The 16,311-nt window shown below is 36.3% G+C and overlaps 1 protein-coding gene across 1 annotated transcript in view; it reads right to left on the reverse strand.

Moving 5' to 3' along the window:
* Positions 1-6,887: 6,887 nt before the first annotated feature.
* Positions 6,888-16,311, reverse strand: part of MALRD1 (MAM and LDL receptor class A domain containing 1) — a 291,044-nt gene continuing 281,620 nt past the window's right edge. The window contains exons 38-40 of the mRNA XM_074814744.1: positions 9,754-9,829; positions 8,042-8,098; positions 6,888-7,306 (exon numbers count right to left, since the gene is read on the reverse strand). Of these exons, the coding sequence (XP_074670845.1) occupies positions 7,178-7,306; positions 8,042-8,098; positions 9,754-9,829 (262 nt within the window). The 3' untranslated portion in view covers positions 6,888-7,177. The remainder of the gene's footprint in view (positions 7,307-8,041; positions 8,099-9,753; positions 9,830-16,311) is intronic.

Raw genomic sequence — 16,311 nt, forward strand, 5'->3', positions numbered from 1 at the left:
CACTGAATTTAAAGAAGGAAGGTGTTAGTTTATTATTTGATTTTTTATCTGTAAGTAGGAAATAGGCCACAGACAAGATACAATTGTGAAAATAAAAAACTCGATGCCTAGATACCTTAGTATGGTGAATATTTACTGAGATTAATTCTCCCCCTTGCCTCTCACCATTCTACCCCATACATATTCCAAGACAGCTTTGTTGAAGTTGAACTGAATAGGGTTTCCCATGTATCTACTTTTTGTTAGAAAAGTTAAAGTGAAATACAAAGGCATACAAACAGGAAAATAAAATGAGAACAAATCGTAATGTATCAATGCTGCCTTTCAAAACTGTCACCTGTGAAAAATAGATCTTCAGGAGAAGGATCACAAAGCTAGTAAAACAGGCAGATTTTAGACTGGTTTAATGTAACAGTTGAAGTGTTGTTAAAATGCAGCAACAACAGTCCTTTAAAAGTTTATTAGAAAAGAAGTTATATGGGTTACCAGAACTTTTCAACCTGAGCATCCTTTGGCCACTGAATTTTCTCAAGGGTATCCAGAGAAACCACCCACAAACTAAAACAGCTAAACAGAAACTGTAGAGTAATTTAACCCTTTTTATATTCCAGATATTCTAGATTGGTATAAGAGTATATATCTAGGAGTATATTCCTAGGTGTATATTCCTTTATCATCTTGATTTGCTTTGTGTCAGTAGCAATTTTGCTCAGGGCAGTGCATAACCCTGAGAGTCCTACTTACCTCCTTGAGTTAATTTATTACATGATTAATCATGTCGTTATAATGAATACAGACCCTTTTTACAAAAAGAAGCAAATCATTATTAATTCTCTGACAACACTTAACATGAATCATGTTGAATACTTTAACTACTAAGGTAGCTATAATACACAATTTCATTGGAGACCAACTGTAATGTGATGCTTATTAATGTCCACTTCTTGCTAACATGTCCATGTGAATACCAAATACATTGCTAAAGTTAATGCTGTTGATATACTGCTCAGTCAATTTTATTCTAAGCCTTAGATACCAAAACCATAATAATGTTGACTAAAGCTTTACAAATTCACATACCGTATATATTGTAAAAAACCTGTCACAGGATTATACTGTTTTATGATCTGCATTAAGTGGTTGAAAAAAAATGAGTGACTTGAAGAAGTAGGACTCAATATTAAAGACTAAAATGAAGAACAAAATGAAAACAGCTTTCTTTTGGAAAAAAAAAAAAAGGATTATTCATAATTACCTCTAAATTATTCAGGCTTAACATCCCAAACTTTCAAAATATGCAGAAAATATTATAGTGCTAGATGATAATTTTTTTTTTTTTTTTGTTCTCTATAGCTGTATGCTAATCATGCGGAGTGCAAACTGACTTTTTCTCCTGTTATGATCAATCAAAGTCTTTGTTCTGGGAATGATCACATAATTACACAGCAGATTAAAGAATTCCCATGAAAAATTTGTGCTCATTTCTCCCTGTTAAACCCATTTAGCCCAGTTGAATGTGCTTTGCTAACTTGCCTCAGAGACTCACATTTTCATTGGAAAAGTAGAATACACACCCTCCCCTCTAGCTGATAACTTTTTCTGACTTCATCCTGGTGCCTAAACATTTCCCTGGACTTGACCAGCACTTCTCCAAAGCATAAGAATTTGACATTGTTCATAAAAACAGGACAAATGAACTCCTTTTATGAAGAAATGGTCAAAAAGAGAGGTATACATTTAAAAATTCATTGAACTATCAGAATGGAAAATTCTTTCTAGTAGTTGGAACCAATGATGGGAGACATATTTTAGCTTGTGATCCTTGGAGGGCCAGAGGGCTGCAAGAAATTAATTGTCACATCACAAGCTACTCTAGTTTAGATACCACACCCCATTCTCACCACTTGAACACCCTGGTCAAGCTTTATGTTCTTGGATCCTCTTCTGGGATGAACAGTATGTTGCTCTTTGGCACTATTAAATGAGGGCAAAAAGAATGTGTTTTTATAATAGAACAGTAAATATGCTGTAAATTCCTGGTGTGATTAAGGTTATGGTTTGATCTATTCCCTTCCCACCTTTAAGATTCACCTGAGTATTCTCATAAAAGTAAAATGAAAACCCACGATGACTAGTATGCTCTACCGTTTACCATATCTTAGTTGTCACACATTAAATATCCTGTAGAAAAGCACACCTATTTTTTTGAGAGTGGAGTATGTCCCTAAGAATTATTATAGCTGTAGATGGCGAATTAAAATCCAAATATGAATATTAACAGGCTTGGAATTTTTGAAGATCTGTTGTTGGCTGCTGCAGGAACACGCACATTATGGCTACCCTTCTGGTCAGCTGCATACCTGCTTTCAAATACAAAGGGGCTACAATGTAAGAGCTACAGGCAATGAAGTGGTAACAGTGTAGGAACAGTTTAGAATGATGTTGCTACACGTGTTCTTAGTAGTGTCTTTCCTTTGCTGCATTTTTTACTTCTTCATCCCAACACAGTGGAGAACAGTTTCCTTTTCACAAGTCTTAGTAACTGACTGGTACCTTGGAAAATAAATTACTGTTTTTAAGTACTTTGAGAAGAATCCTGTTGCATGTCAGGTGCCTGACTTCTCACAAGCTGTGATCTACATGGATCTATACAGCCCTCAATAGATTTTTCTGCTTAGGTGTTTATGAACTTCAATTTTTATTAACTTATATATGAATTCTCCCCACCTACTTCTCCCTCTCTTCCCCACACAAACCGAAAATGAAAGACAGAAGATGTCAGGTTTTGACAGATGCATTACTCCATGTTATATGTACACATTAAGCTCTTTTTGTCTGATTTGTATAAACAGAGAGAGGTCTGGAAAATGTGTCTAAGAGAGAATTTGTATGTACACTTGTAAAGAGGATTATCCAGTGAGAATCTCCGTATCACATGCATACATTAATGAAATTTCAAGTTAAGTAAATAAGACAGTATGAATGGGATTTATATTATTAAATCTGGACACCTCCATTGCAGGCATCATGTCTAGGCTGTCTTTACAGTCAATAGAAAGAATTAGGAACTGCTAGAGTTTCATTCACTGCACTCTAGGGTAGGCATCTACTTGAGGACAAGTTTAATTGAACCCTTGCCAACTTGATGGCTACTAAGAGTGGGCATTTTTTAGGTGGCTCTGTTGTTCATATATGGCAGCAACTTCAATTAAGATGTAACAGATCAGATCAAAGCTCTAAATAATGCGAGAGCCTATCTCCAGCTGTGTCAGGTACAGAAACAGGTCATGAAAAACGTCAAAAGCTGTGCCTGTGGCCTCAGCCAAAGCTGAGCAAATAACAAAGAAACTACAAGGGGGAGCTGAGGATACCCCTGGCTTCAGAACAATCTCAGCAAGCATATGCCTGCATGGCACAAGCTGGAGACAGAACTGCATGAGGACAGTGTTGTCAAGGAGGAACTATGTGCCACCAACACCACAGAATCATAGAACTACAAGAACATTTAGGTCAGAAAGGACTTCTGCATGTCATCTAAACCATCCTCCAGCTCAAAGCCAGAATAACTTCAAAATTAGATCATGTAGATCAATTTTATCATCTTCATGCTGATCAGGCTGTTGCTGATGAAACAGGGCAAGAATGAGAGAAAGTCAGCAAGCACCTGGACTACATCCATAGGGATCTCAACTGTAATGGCCAGAAGATGCAGGAGAATATGGAGAAATGGGGCGGCAGTACGAAGCACTAGTGCGGCTGCCACAGTGCAAGCAATGAGCCCAAAGGGAAGCTCTGAGCACAGCCTGAGCCCCTCAGTATTGGCAAGGAGAAGGGTATGCAGCCACATGTTGTGCTTAAAGTTTTTTAAACAGAAGATAAGATCCTTCTCCCCTTCCCCACCTCTTCCAAAATTACTGAGTAGTGACCAGTGGCAGATGTCAAGGCAAGTATTGGAACAAGCTGCAAATACAATGACCCTTTCTAAGATAAGGATATGGCTATCCGTGTGTGAAATATGGTTGTTGATATGTACCATAACCATGTCTTGTTTTGAAATGCAGTTTAGCCAAAAGCAAGAGACTTTCTTGCTTGCATTCTTTATGATTGTGAGATTTTGGGAGCTGAAACAGCTCAGAAGACCATATTGATCTCACTGCAGGTAGTATTAGGTTTTGTTAAAAGTTTTGTCTGTAATTTATTTTTGCTATTAACTTGGATCATTAATGTACAAACATGTTTAAAATAGAGTAAGTACAGTATTCATCATCTGTATAGAGTATCTTCTTCTAATTTATTGCCAAAAAACAAGCCACTTTGAAACAATTAAGTTTTGCTACTTAGAAGTTATAATAATAACAGCATAAGCTTACAGAGGGTATTTAGTTAAGGGCTATTATTAATTGAGAGAAATAAGAAAACTATGTAGCAAGATTTAACAATATTTTTTTCCTGTCATATTCTTTAGATTTTGAAATTGAAATTGTGGCAAGGGTAACTGAAAATGTGAATTCTACTGCTTTGGTTCAAATTACTGAAAAATTTCAGAAAATGAAATAAAAAGTATAATTTTTGTCTTAAACATTTCAGTCTGGGGCTGTTGTTAGTCAGCTGTTAGGCAAGAGACAATTACAATACAGGGAATATAAGTAAATCTTTTGTTCTTGGTGAAATGAGAATAGTAAAAAATGATTGAAGTTCAGGAAGATAAAAATCTGAATTTTAACACTTTCTTTAAAAACATTCTATCAGTTATAAAAATGGAAAATTATTTTGGTGAAAGGACTACCTTGCTTCAGAGATAATCCAGAAGAGTCACAGTTCTCTTGGGAAATAGCTACTGATGAGAAATATGGTATTCTTTGAGCTTTTTAAAAATAATTCTTTATAATCATATGCTTTTATTTAGGACATTAAAATGTAAGTACCATTAATAGTAAAATAAATATATTTTGTTTCATAAGGGAGAATGTGGTAAAATTCTACTGTTATTAATTTTATCCTTTTCATTATTGTAATTTTTTATAGATATACATAGTGTGACATAATTGGAGATTTCAGGACTATAGTATAACCAGCATTTTAGTGTTTAATTAAATTCTGAAAGCAGTGCTACTCTATTGCAGAATAAATGAGAATTTGACTACATTGGCTTAACCTTGTAGGAATATTCAATGTGTGTTTATAATGTGGAGATCAATCATCTCACACAGATTTATCAAAATAACAGAGTTCAGGAGCTAGAGACACTTGGCACTTTGCTGGATCAAGTGCATTCTCTGTGTCAAGTAGAAGTATAGTAAGCAAATTCTATGTTTCTGTCTTAATAATCTTGTTTCAGAAAGAAAAGAGCATGTGTGATCCTCTTGTCACAGTTCCCTATTTAAAACATCCATGAATAACATTTGGTAACATCCAACTAAACTTGGAATTAAGGCAGGTGTGTATACGAAAGATGTGAAGCTCCAAGTGGCTTCATTAAAGTAGCAGTGGGAGAGGAGACAGCCGTACAAACTCAGGGCACAGAGTAGGAGAAGTTGCAGTGTGAGCTTGTTACTTGTGCGGCCAACTGGCCAAACGTATGGCAGCTGATCATCATGTGTGTAGCTCTGGGTCAGGCAGCGACTGATGCTTCTTTTTCAGTTTGTAGTTAGGACATGTCAGGGAAACAACTTAAGAGACAAAGTGTTTGGGTGGGCTGTGAAGCTTGGAGAAGAACTGAGGATATTACAGTGGAAGAGAGGGGAAAAAGAACTAGGAAGGTTTACAATGCAGCAAATAGGCACTTATGAGCATATTGCCAGAAAGGTATGGAGCGAATGATGGACAAACATCTATAGGAATCATGCCTTGTTACTTCTGCTACCCATGAAACAACATGCCAGTCAGATAACAAAACCTAAGTCAAAAAGTAGTTTTGTGGCCCCAGGTAGAGAGCTATGGACTACTGTTATGCTATTAAGAAAAAGTGAAAGAAAAACAAAGCAAAACAAAACCAAACCCAAAATGAACAGTCCCGTGCATGATGGAGTGAAGCCAGGCTTCAATGTGCTTTTCTGTCTGGAGTCTCTAAAGTCTAATAAATGTCAAGCATTTCATCTTTCCCTGAATGAAGGTATTAACAGAATTACTGTTTACTATCCAGTGTCTGTTTTTATGAAATTTGTAGGAGTTGTATCTTTGAAACTTGCCAATGGACTTAAAATTAAGCAGACTGTAGGAATACAGTAAAGAAGGAAAACACAAGCACAGCAGGAACAGTTAAGCCTTCAAGCTAAAACTGACCACCATATAATTCAAGTGAGCATTATGGAAAATGACATATTGTCAGGTTATTTAAAGTGTAAACACGATTGCAAGCTATGCCTGGTATCACAGAGGATGACACTCAAAATCAAGAGGCAACCCGGAATTCCCCCCCAATATCTTTCTCATGTAGGCATGGGACAACATAAGTTTCAGTTGCGTGGGAGACCAAGCTATTCAGCAGAAACACGGTTTCCTGAACATCCTAGTTCCCACCCTCTGTCAACCACTGGCTAAATATATCAGAAGGACTGTGGTGAGCACTGTAGAGCCGTCCAGAAGGGAATTTGGTCAGATATAGCTATCAAGGTTAATAATAAACGTATTTTATAAAAATAAGTGTACATACTGATATGTCACATGGATGAATCACATGCTGAGCTGATATGCAAATTCATGATTCATGACCATCTTTGATTTAGCTCAATATGTTTCTAATTATACAAAGACTTTTCTTTTGCTTCAGCCCCTTGGAACACTAAAATACCCATTTAAAATCCCTTTCTAATGCAAAATTACAGAAATATTGAAGTCATAATTTCTCAAATAAGAGACATAAAGTTATGATTCCCAAACCTCAAGAATCTGGATTTGATTGAACATTTTATTAACATACTGGAATTTGAAATGTGGAAATGCGAAATGAATTCATAGTTATAGTTACCAATCTCTTTCTGCACCAACAGAAATGACAGAAGACTATATATATGTATGTTTTACTTATGTATGGATTCAATTTTTAATATAAAGTTACTTTCTGAACATAATTATTTTAATAAAAGAATTATTCTGTGAAGAGTTATTGATTCATATTGCAAATGCTACAGTATCATGACATACTTTCAGATTTTAGAGCAAATCTTCAGGCAAAGAGTTACAAGCAATATTGATCCTGTTTTATGTCTATTTTCAAGGAACTGCATAATTTCTCCATGTCTTCTGATGCTTCACCATAGAGAGGATTTAGAAAAGAAGTAACATTCGCATCTTCATTAAATGGATACTAAAAGAAAAAATATAGAATGAAATTTAAAAACCAAGTCATTCATTTCATTTGTTAGAATGGACATGTGAATGGCTATAGATTCATTACAGAAGTAACATAAGATGCTAAGTTCAAAGAAAACTAAAAAATCTCTAAACCTTTTAGACCAGATTTTCAGCTGATAAAAATGAGCATATCTCCACCAAAACCATTATCTCTCACATACACCTGATCAAGTCATTCAACCTTCTTCTGCATCCGTTCCCACCTTTCTTTTACTTGTCTCCAGAGCTCTTGCTCTAACACACATATAGTATTAGTTTGGGAGAATCTGTGTACAATATGTAATTGCAGTGGCTCACTAATTTTAGTACATGGTATTGTCATTTAAATGACCGGTTCTAATTTTCTTGAATGAGGAACATATGAGAAAAGAGATATGAGAAAAGAAAAGAGAAAAGAGTCAGGTAAGGACTTCTATAGTTCTAAACATTTTCTTCAACATCTGCCTTACTGGAAAGTGTTGAACTGCCCTACGGTATACAAGTAGCTACTGTAAGCAACATTAATTATATTGCTATTATGAGGTCCTTGTCAGCCAATCCAACCCTGGTCATCTTTCTCAGATTTCCAGAGGTGCTAACATTATGAGTAGCAATATACCTTTCACTTTAAGTGACTTTTTCCCCTTTCCTCTGCAAATGAATTTTATTTAATAGCCCAATATATATCCTACTTTAGAAGATTACGTACCTCGTGCCAAGGAGAAACACTGATTTGAACAGCAGGTGAGGTGGCATACCCAGGAGACTATAAGAATAAAGAAACTTCTTCAGAATACTTCTAGTGAAATGTAAGTAATATTCTGAAAATATCCTTCCATGTGGCTGTCTGAGTAACACACTCTCTGGATCCAGAACTACAAGGCAATGTTACAGGCAAGTGTGTGGCAACACTAGGCCTGCATGGTTTTGGTGTTTGGAAAGGTCTGTGGAGAATTGTTCTTTCTTTATGAAACTTATAGATGCCTGCAAGTGTGTAACTTGCAGGTATTCAGCTGGAGATAAGGGCTGTTGCTCATGTTTTGCCATACCTTTTGACTGGTTATACACCATTCAGATTTAAGGCTCATCATACTCAGAGAAAACTCATAACTCTTGTTTTCCCTTTTAAAGAAGAATTAGTGAAAACATGTATTTTCCCAATCTTAAAGAAAATAGAGGAAAATCTGGTACAGCACTGGACTTCAATCACAGTGCCTGGAGCTGTCTTCTATGAAAATGTCTCTCCTGACACTGTGCTTCTGTTTTTCAACTTGCTATTAAATGAAGCCTGTCAGGAATCTATTTTAATTAAAATAAAAATGTCCTGATAAATTGGACATGATTGTGATGGGAATGTTTCCAACTTGGAGCTCTCACAAACCCCAACCTCTAAGTGAATTAATTTGGTCTAATGTCTCTAAAATCAGGTGTAAGGAACCTTTTATAGAAAGTAAATGGCATGTCATAGTTAATCCTATTCAAAGCTTCAGTGGAATCTTATATTACTGACTGTGGAAAGGACAAGGAAATTTTATTTTCTATTTCAAACCAAGCCTAGTTCTTTCAATGTTAACAAGGGTAGTATCAAAATGAGGGCAGGAAGGTTGTTTTAAACATTTATTTTCTTCTTTTACTCCAAGGTGCTTTGTATTATTTTCAGTGATAAATCAAATAGCAAAGAGCTGCATCATATTTCTCTTTTTAAATGTAAAACAAATTTTAGCTACCACTGTAATTTGATAATTAAATCTTGCCTTGAAATCTTTTGTTGCAGTATGTTCACTTTTAGATATATATTTTATTCACAAACTTCTTTGTTGCTCTAGCAGTCTCTTAATTATGGTATTAGGGAAATGTGTGACCAAGTGTTTTTTTAGTGTCAAAGTGAATTTTACAGTGATGGGAATAGTAATGTGTATTTAAGGCATTGGGAAGTGTTATAAACACTTTTATTGAAGTTAAGTGAGTGTGCAAAGGCAACTTGGGTGCTGAATCATGCATTTTGTGTTTTTGTCGGTGGTGGTGTTTTTTAGTTGTTGGGTGTTTTCTTTCTTTTTTTTTTTTTTTTTTTTTTTTTTTTTTTTCCCCAGAAGAAAAGGGAGACAAGCCCAGGGAGCTTTTTTCTTTTATATGTCTGGCTAAATATTTCACCCAAAACTCTTTTTTTCTTAGACTCAGCAGCTCACAGTCAAGATTAGTTATAAACATCAAGATGTTCTCAAAACTGAGCTGATTTCAAATCTGCCTATGTTTTGAAAATGCAGTGAAACTGATCAGAATGATGCAGCAATTTTTAATTCTTACTTCTTTTATTAAATAGCATTCATTGAGGGATTACACTGTTTTATTTAATGGAAAACTTATTTGAGTACTACAACCTTACATTTTTCTGAATGTATAGAAGCAGCTATTGCTACTTACCTTTACTTTCCCAGATGAACTAAGGGCTTCGTACAATGGGTTGGCAAATGAAGCATTAGTGGTCTCCTCCAGTTTCCTTGAAAGGTCAAGCAAACAACAATAAAACCACCCACAATGTCACACAGGTTGTCAAAGAACCAAACAGTTTCAGGATGAAAATACTTGAGTCAAAAAATGAAGATGGCTAAATATATTTCCGATTGATCTTTTCTGAAATGAATGAACTTAAACCAATGTTCTGTGTAAGTCATGTGTAGGTTAAAATAATAAATTTTAATATGTTGCTGCTAAAAATAAACATGCTTTTGGATATGCATAAAGCTATTTGGGATTCATAAAATGCAGGTACAGTGCTATACATTAAATAAAACATGATATTAGCTAAAAAGTTGCACTGCTATAACTTGTTTGCATATGATGAGATCATGTTCTTTCTGAGTTTTGCTACCATCACACTAGTAATTCGGTAATTAACATGGTCTTAGGCTCCGAGTTCAAGAACACATTAGTTATTTAATTGTTGTAAGAACTCTTTTTTTCAATGAATTAAGAAAGAACTTGCATTTTAGGTCAAAATCATCATAATTAGTTTTAAAGTTATAGAAGCTCCCCATACCTTTTGCTACAAAGCCAGAAATATTTAAAGAATCACTGATGTTATTGGAATGTAAAGGTTTTGTGAATGAACACAATGCCTTAAGCAATTTATAATAGAGTAATAGGAAAAATTTTACTAGTTATGGGTCTCACGTCCATTACCTCAGCTAGAAGTTTAAACATATGCTTTCCTGACAGAGGCCTTCACACATTCCTTTTTTTGGAAGCACTTATGACCTGTGCAGTTAATCCCATTAATTCTGCAAAAGCAAAGGATATTTGGGGATGGAAGTTTCTGCATACATCTAAATTTTTTTTCCATATAGATGACTGGTTGTTTATATTCCATAATGCTTGAAATCATCAAAACTATTCCAATGCCATATAAAAAGCAACATCTGCATTAGTTAAAACTACTGAAGAATGAAGCAGAGTCACACTTTATTTTTTTTAATCTTTGCTTTTGAAGAGAGGCATTTAGTTGTCTTTGGTTTTTTTCTTTTCACTAATGCTTCTATGAATAAGAACATATACATGCCTTTGTGTACATAGAAAGCTGTGTTTATACAGTATTCTAAAATAAAATTTTCCCTAAAGCTAATACTCAATCTCAATGATTGAGAGATGGATTTTCTTGTATTAAAAGGTGTTTCTATTCCAAAACTGCTCCCACAGATGCCTTAAGCTGTGCCTCCCTAGGAACCAACAGACAGGCTCTGTGTTACTGTGGCAGGCAGGACTGAGGGAATAGAGCAGTCATAGAAACACAGCCAATGGAGATGTTGGGAAGCACAGCTGTTATTCCTCAGGGAGAGCCACAGGGGAGACACACCACATGATTTCTTTTGCAAAGAACTGAAACCAGAATGGATGCTTAGGAGGAAGGCACAGGTAGCCTACAGAAATATAGGAATAACCTTATGAGTTAAATCAGAGCAAGAACTTTAGTTTGGGTTTTAGACTAAAACAGGCATGTTTCCTTAAAGTCTTTCAAAACAAGGCTTCCAGAAATTAATTCCTTCTAACGCCAGTCTCATAACTCAGTTTGGTTACTTGACACAGCAGTGTGGAGAGCTGAGTATTTGAACGTGTTGATTTGTTCATTTGATCTTAATCTTAACTGTAATAAATCATGATATTCTGATGCTTTTAGTTAGTTTAGTGAAGCTATATTAGGTAATTTATATGCCTCCTAAGTGTATATTGCATACTAATCCTTCTGAATAAAGTCGACAAAATGTACACAGAATTGATTTTTTACTCTAATATCACAATGGCTCACAAAACCTGAGACCAGGAGCAAACTCAGATAAGAAGTTTTCAAGGAACTTAGCTCTGCTTCTAAACTAGTGCCCAAAGGGCCAGATTTGCATACTTTAATTTTAATGTCTTATTTAGACATCACAAACCAACTGTATGGCCTAACAGCACAATACAGAACTAAGCACATTGATTCTGCTTACAGTGGAGACACTTCCAAAGGGCAATGCAAGTCTCACAATTCACAGTGGGAACCACCTTTAATGTGCCAATAGGAAATTATAAGGATAGGGGCGGGTCTGATTTTCTTTCGTGCCCCACTCCCCCATTGAACTTAAGTAATTTTTGCAAGACATATATATTGCTTATTTGGGCAAGAACTCGCTGAGTACTTAGGTCTGTCCTGAGGGCAGGAAGGACGCTGAACACAGATCTCCAGCTTCCTCTGCAAGGAGAAACTAACTAACCATCAGGATACTGTGCCAAACTGTGGGCACCAAAAAGAGTCCTGGCTGAGTTCTTCAACAGCATGTCTGTGGTTGCTGTGTTTAGTGCTGAAATTGGTCCTGTCTATGTGTGTGAGGCTTTCTCAAGCATGAAAATTGAGTCTTGCTCAGGTTGTCCAGCAGATTTCAGGCATCCCTCCATTTCAGGTCTGAATCATGAAAGAGCATATGTAGTTTGGCACCTAATCTTAGGGATGATGGGAATTTTTATGGCCCAAAATGTGGGCACTGGTTGAATTTATGCACCCTAGATTTAGGTGAAGTGGAGAAAAAGCTTTCTTAATTTCTCTCCTCTTCTTAGGAATCTTTTTGCCAAAGCAAGGCTTTGGAAGTCACCTTGAATATATTATCTATATGTAACATATATGTTACACATATATACACATAGATGCATATGTACTTATACAAACATATGTATGGTTAAACCCTGTTTGTGAATGCAGCAAACAATTCTTTCTAAGGGAATCCAATAATTATCCTTAAAAAATTCTGATATATTTTTGAATGACTTGAAAGACCTCAAAAATATACAAATGAAAATTTAATCACATGTTTACAGAAGTGCTATAATCCAGCAGGTGGTAACTGCCTGAAGAAGTCTGTGCTTGGGAACACAGATGATATATTCATATTACTTTACATGTTGTGCAAACATCCCTAGAAGTAGACATAACACATTAGATCTTTAGTTAATTAGAAATATGAAAATTTCATTTTTAGGGCAAAGTGATGGTATGCCCACTCCAGTACTCTGTCACCAATAGAGGTACTGCTAAGGAAAGCACAAAAGTGCAGTATTAGTCAGTGCGGTGAGCATTGCCATCTGGTCATGAGTTTACACCCTAATTTTAAACTGCTTGATCAGGCAGTTTAACTAAATGTATTGCAGTGACTTGAGTTAAGCTCATTCTTGCAGTGCTTACTGTTACTTTACCTGAATGAAACATCACCCTGATAAAAAATGATAGCTTACTGCTACAGTAAAGAGCAATATGTCCATCACAAGGTCTCATGATGGGAAGAAAGTTATGTATGTGTTATCACTGTACACTAAGGGCAAGGGTAACTCAACACTTACAAAAATTACAGTCCAGAATAATTTATCAATGTGAAATGTTGATAAATCTAGTCTATGATGAAAAAGCATAAATGCCAAGTTCAGAAGACTGTACCAAGCAGGGAATAAGTAGGGTTAAAAATGCCAAACATAGAATGGTTTAAAAAAAAGTAAAATAAAGACTCAAACATGTGGGTAAGGCAGCTCAGAGAGAACTGGGTTTTCTAACATAACCAGAAATACCACAGTAGGAAAGGAGAGGATTAATCATCTTGGGCTGAGGTCACATGGGTCATAGCTTTGCTAAGCTCATCTGCATTCTTTAGTAGCAGAAACTACTGCCTTGTCATATGTTTCTCCACTACAGCTTCACAGAGATGGGAGAAAGTTGTATGCTCCATAAAATACCTGCCAGTGTATAAAGGGACTGCTGAGTAACATCATGCTTTTTAATGGAAAATGAAAGTATCTAAGTTCATTTGTTTGGATGCAATAGCTCAGAATTTTGTACTTTTCAATGTACCTTTCAATGAAAATTAACTATTTCTTTTAGACAGTACACAAATTTGCAGGAAATACTGTACTACAAGAATGTTTATCATCAGGTCCATAACAACAGTGACAAAATCCTAGTGGGCCAAAGTTTCAGTTACAATTAAGCTATTAATTAAAATAATCACTTAAAAGAATTCTTTATAGGTATTCTAAAGCTTCTGTTCTAAACAGAAACTATAACTCAAGACCTCAATTTCCAAAGCATTTATAAAACCTTTTAAACTAAGTTTAGGTTTGCAGAAGTAGGCTATATTTTGCACATCCCACAGAAGAAACAGGAAGCGTGGTGCAAGGAGGGCCGACTTTCCACAAGCTGCATTTAGCATCATCCAAAAGTCACTTGGATACTTGATTAGGCTGTTAATACGCTGTCTGGGCTTCCTAGGTCTGCACTTTGTACCTTTTGCATCACTTTAGGAAACATAATTATTATTTTTTTAAAAAATCAGTTCTTTGCATTTTTCCTCTTGGTGATCCTGAAGGCTATAGACTGAGAGATTTGCTCTGTACTTTCAGCATGTCACCTCTTGTTTCTTTGCAAACTTTCCTATATGTGGTGTTTGTGAGATGTACATTTCAGAAAAACTGGACTTCTGAATATAGCTCTAGGTTTCATTCTTCAGAAAAAAAAATTCTACAGGAGGAATGGATTTGGACAGCAGCATTAGACTAACAAGACAACTCCCAAACAACAGTTATGGCTGCTGCTTCCTAGTTTTGTTTTTCTTTTTCTCATAAAAGAAAAACACCTTTTTCTCTCATTTTACAAGAACAGTATCTATCTCCATTCCAGTTCACAAACTGAAAACGGTTCAATAAATGTCATTCTATTGTCATTCTGTTTATCACTTTGGGATATAGGAACAGAGGCATAGCCAGCAATGACCTCTGGCTGTCCTTCAGATCCACTTGGAGACCCTCTCCTGGAATACGCTATCCCTTCCTCCACACCAGACCTCCAGAGGGTATAGTATGGTCTAATTGGAGAAAGTCAACAGCAACTGGAAGTCATCATAATTGTAAGAAAACTTTAACCATGAAGAAAGGCTGAAAGCACTGAGCTTGTTTAGCCTAAAGAAAGCAGCCTGTAAGGAGGCATGACAACTGCCTTCAAGTACTTAAAAAGCTTTTTGCGAGGAGGAAGGGAATGATCTGATTTTGTCCATGGTGAACAGGAATGAACTTAAATTGTGAACAGACATATTAGCGGTTAGAAAAAAGCCTTCTAACAGTAAACTTTCTTTCTACCTAGGGTACCAAGGTTGCCTAAGGAGTCCATCGAATTCATGTTGCTAGAGGTGCAAACTCAGAAGTGACACAATTAGGTCTGTCCTGTGACAGGATGAAAAATGGCTTCTGTGGGTCCTGTTTTCCCATGATTTTCATCATTTTAAAATATTTTCTCAGAGCATCTCACTCTATTGCCTGTGTGGCAAGATATATTATTGATATTCTTTGCAAAATTTAATGTTCTCTGTTCATTATGACTGACAGGACTGATAACAGCTGTGATACATTAGCATTGCAGCTGATGGCACAGATCAAGAACAGGAAAGAAATAACCTGAAAGGATTCAGCGACATTGACTGCTTTGGATGCAACAGCAAAGAAACAACTTAGCTGGGTGGAAGGTGTTTGATTCTCACTTTATAAAGTACAATGAAGCATGAGAAGGCTGCTGCAATAAAATGGAAGCTAAAATGAAGCTTTGCTTCTGTTTGGTCAATAAGGACAGATGCCACTGAAGGAGTGGAGTAACTGGCAGCCTTCCCTTCTGGACTAGAAAACGTCATCTCCGGAACACAAACAGAAATGTGAAAAACTTATAAGTTTCCTCTGATTTGGGGTTTCTATGCAAAAGTTTCACATATCCCCAGCTGGGAGGTGGGAAGTTGTTTGCATATCTGAATGCCATTGTGGTAATGAAGTACACAGCTGCCAAGCCACGTGGCGGGCCACTTTTGTCCATTAGGAAATAAACTTATATGATGACTTTCAGTAACCCTGATTCAGGCACTGAAGAGTTTAAAGCCTCCGGGTCAGAGATGAAATTTTTGCAAAGGAAGGAGAAGAAAAAGGGAGCAAAGGGGAAGCGGGGCATACTTTTTGCATTGAAAGAAGGGGTTAAGGTGCTATCAATCTTTCCAGTGAAGAAAAAGAGGGACAAATGTAACTCAGATTCTCACTGCTGTTAGTGACAACTTCTTAGCAGTTGTCAAAGGGGTCACCAGCCTACCACTACTGCCTGCTACCTGTTTTTCTGGTGAAATAATTTGTTGTGTTGGACTCTGAAACTTCTCCTCCAGCTCTTGTGCACATTCCTGTGCTATTTCTGTTGAGGTATAGATGGACCTGCACTCCATTTTAAAATGTCCTGGGAGCTAGCCCCTACAACTGTTAATGTGCCTCTGGAGGACCATCTGGCAAAGCCTGCATGTGTGTCTATATCAGTAAGGAAAAAGGAGACACTAATAGAAATGATTAAGAATTAGCTAGGAGAAGAATTTACCAAAAGGCAGAAAATATGGGCTCAAGCATATGAAAGCTTCCCTGTGAAAGAATGGCTGAACAGGCACTCCTAGA

This window comes from Strix aluco, chromosome 1, assembly GCF_031877795.1.
Source record: "Strix aluco isolate bStrAlu1 chromosome 1, bStrAlu1.hap1, whole genome shotgun sequence".
NCBI classification, from domain to species: Eukaryota; Metazoa; Chordata; class Aves; order Strigiformes; family Strigidae; genus Strix; species Strix aluco.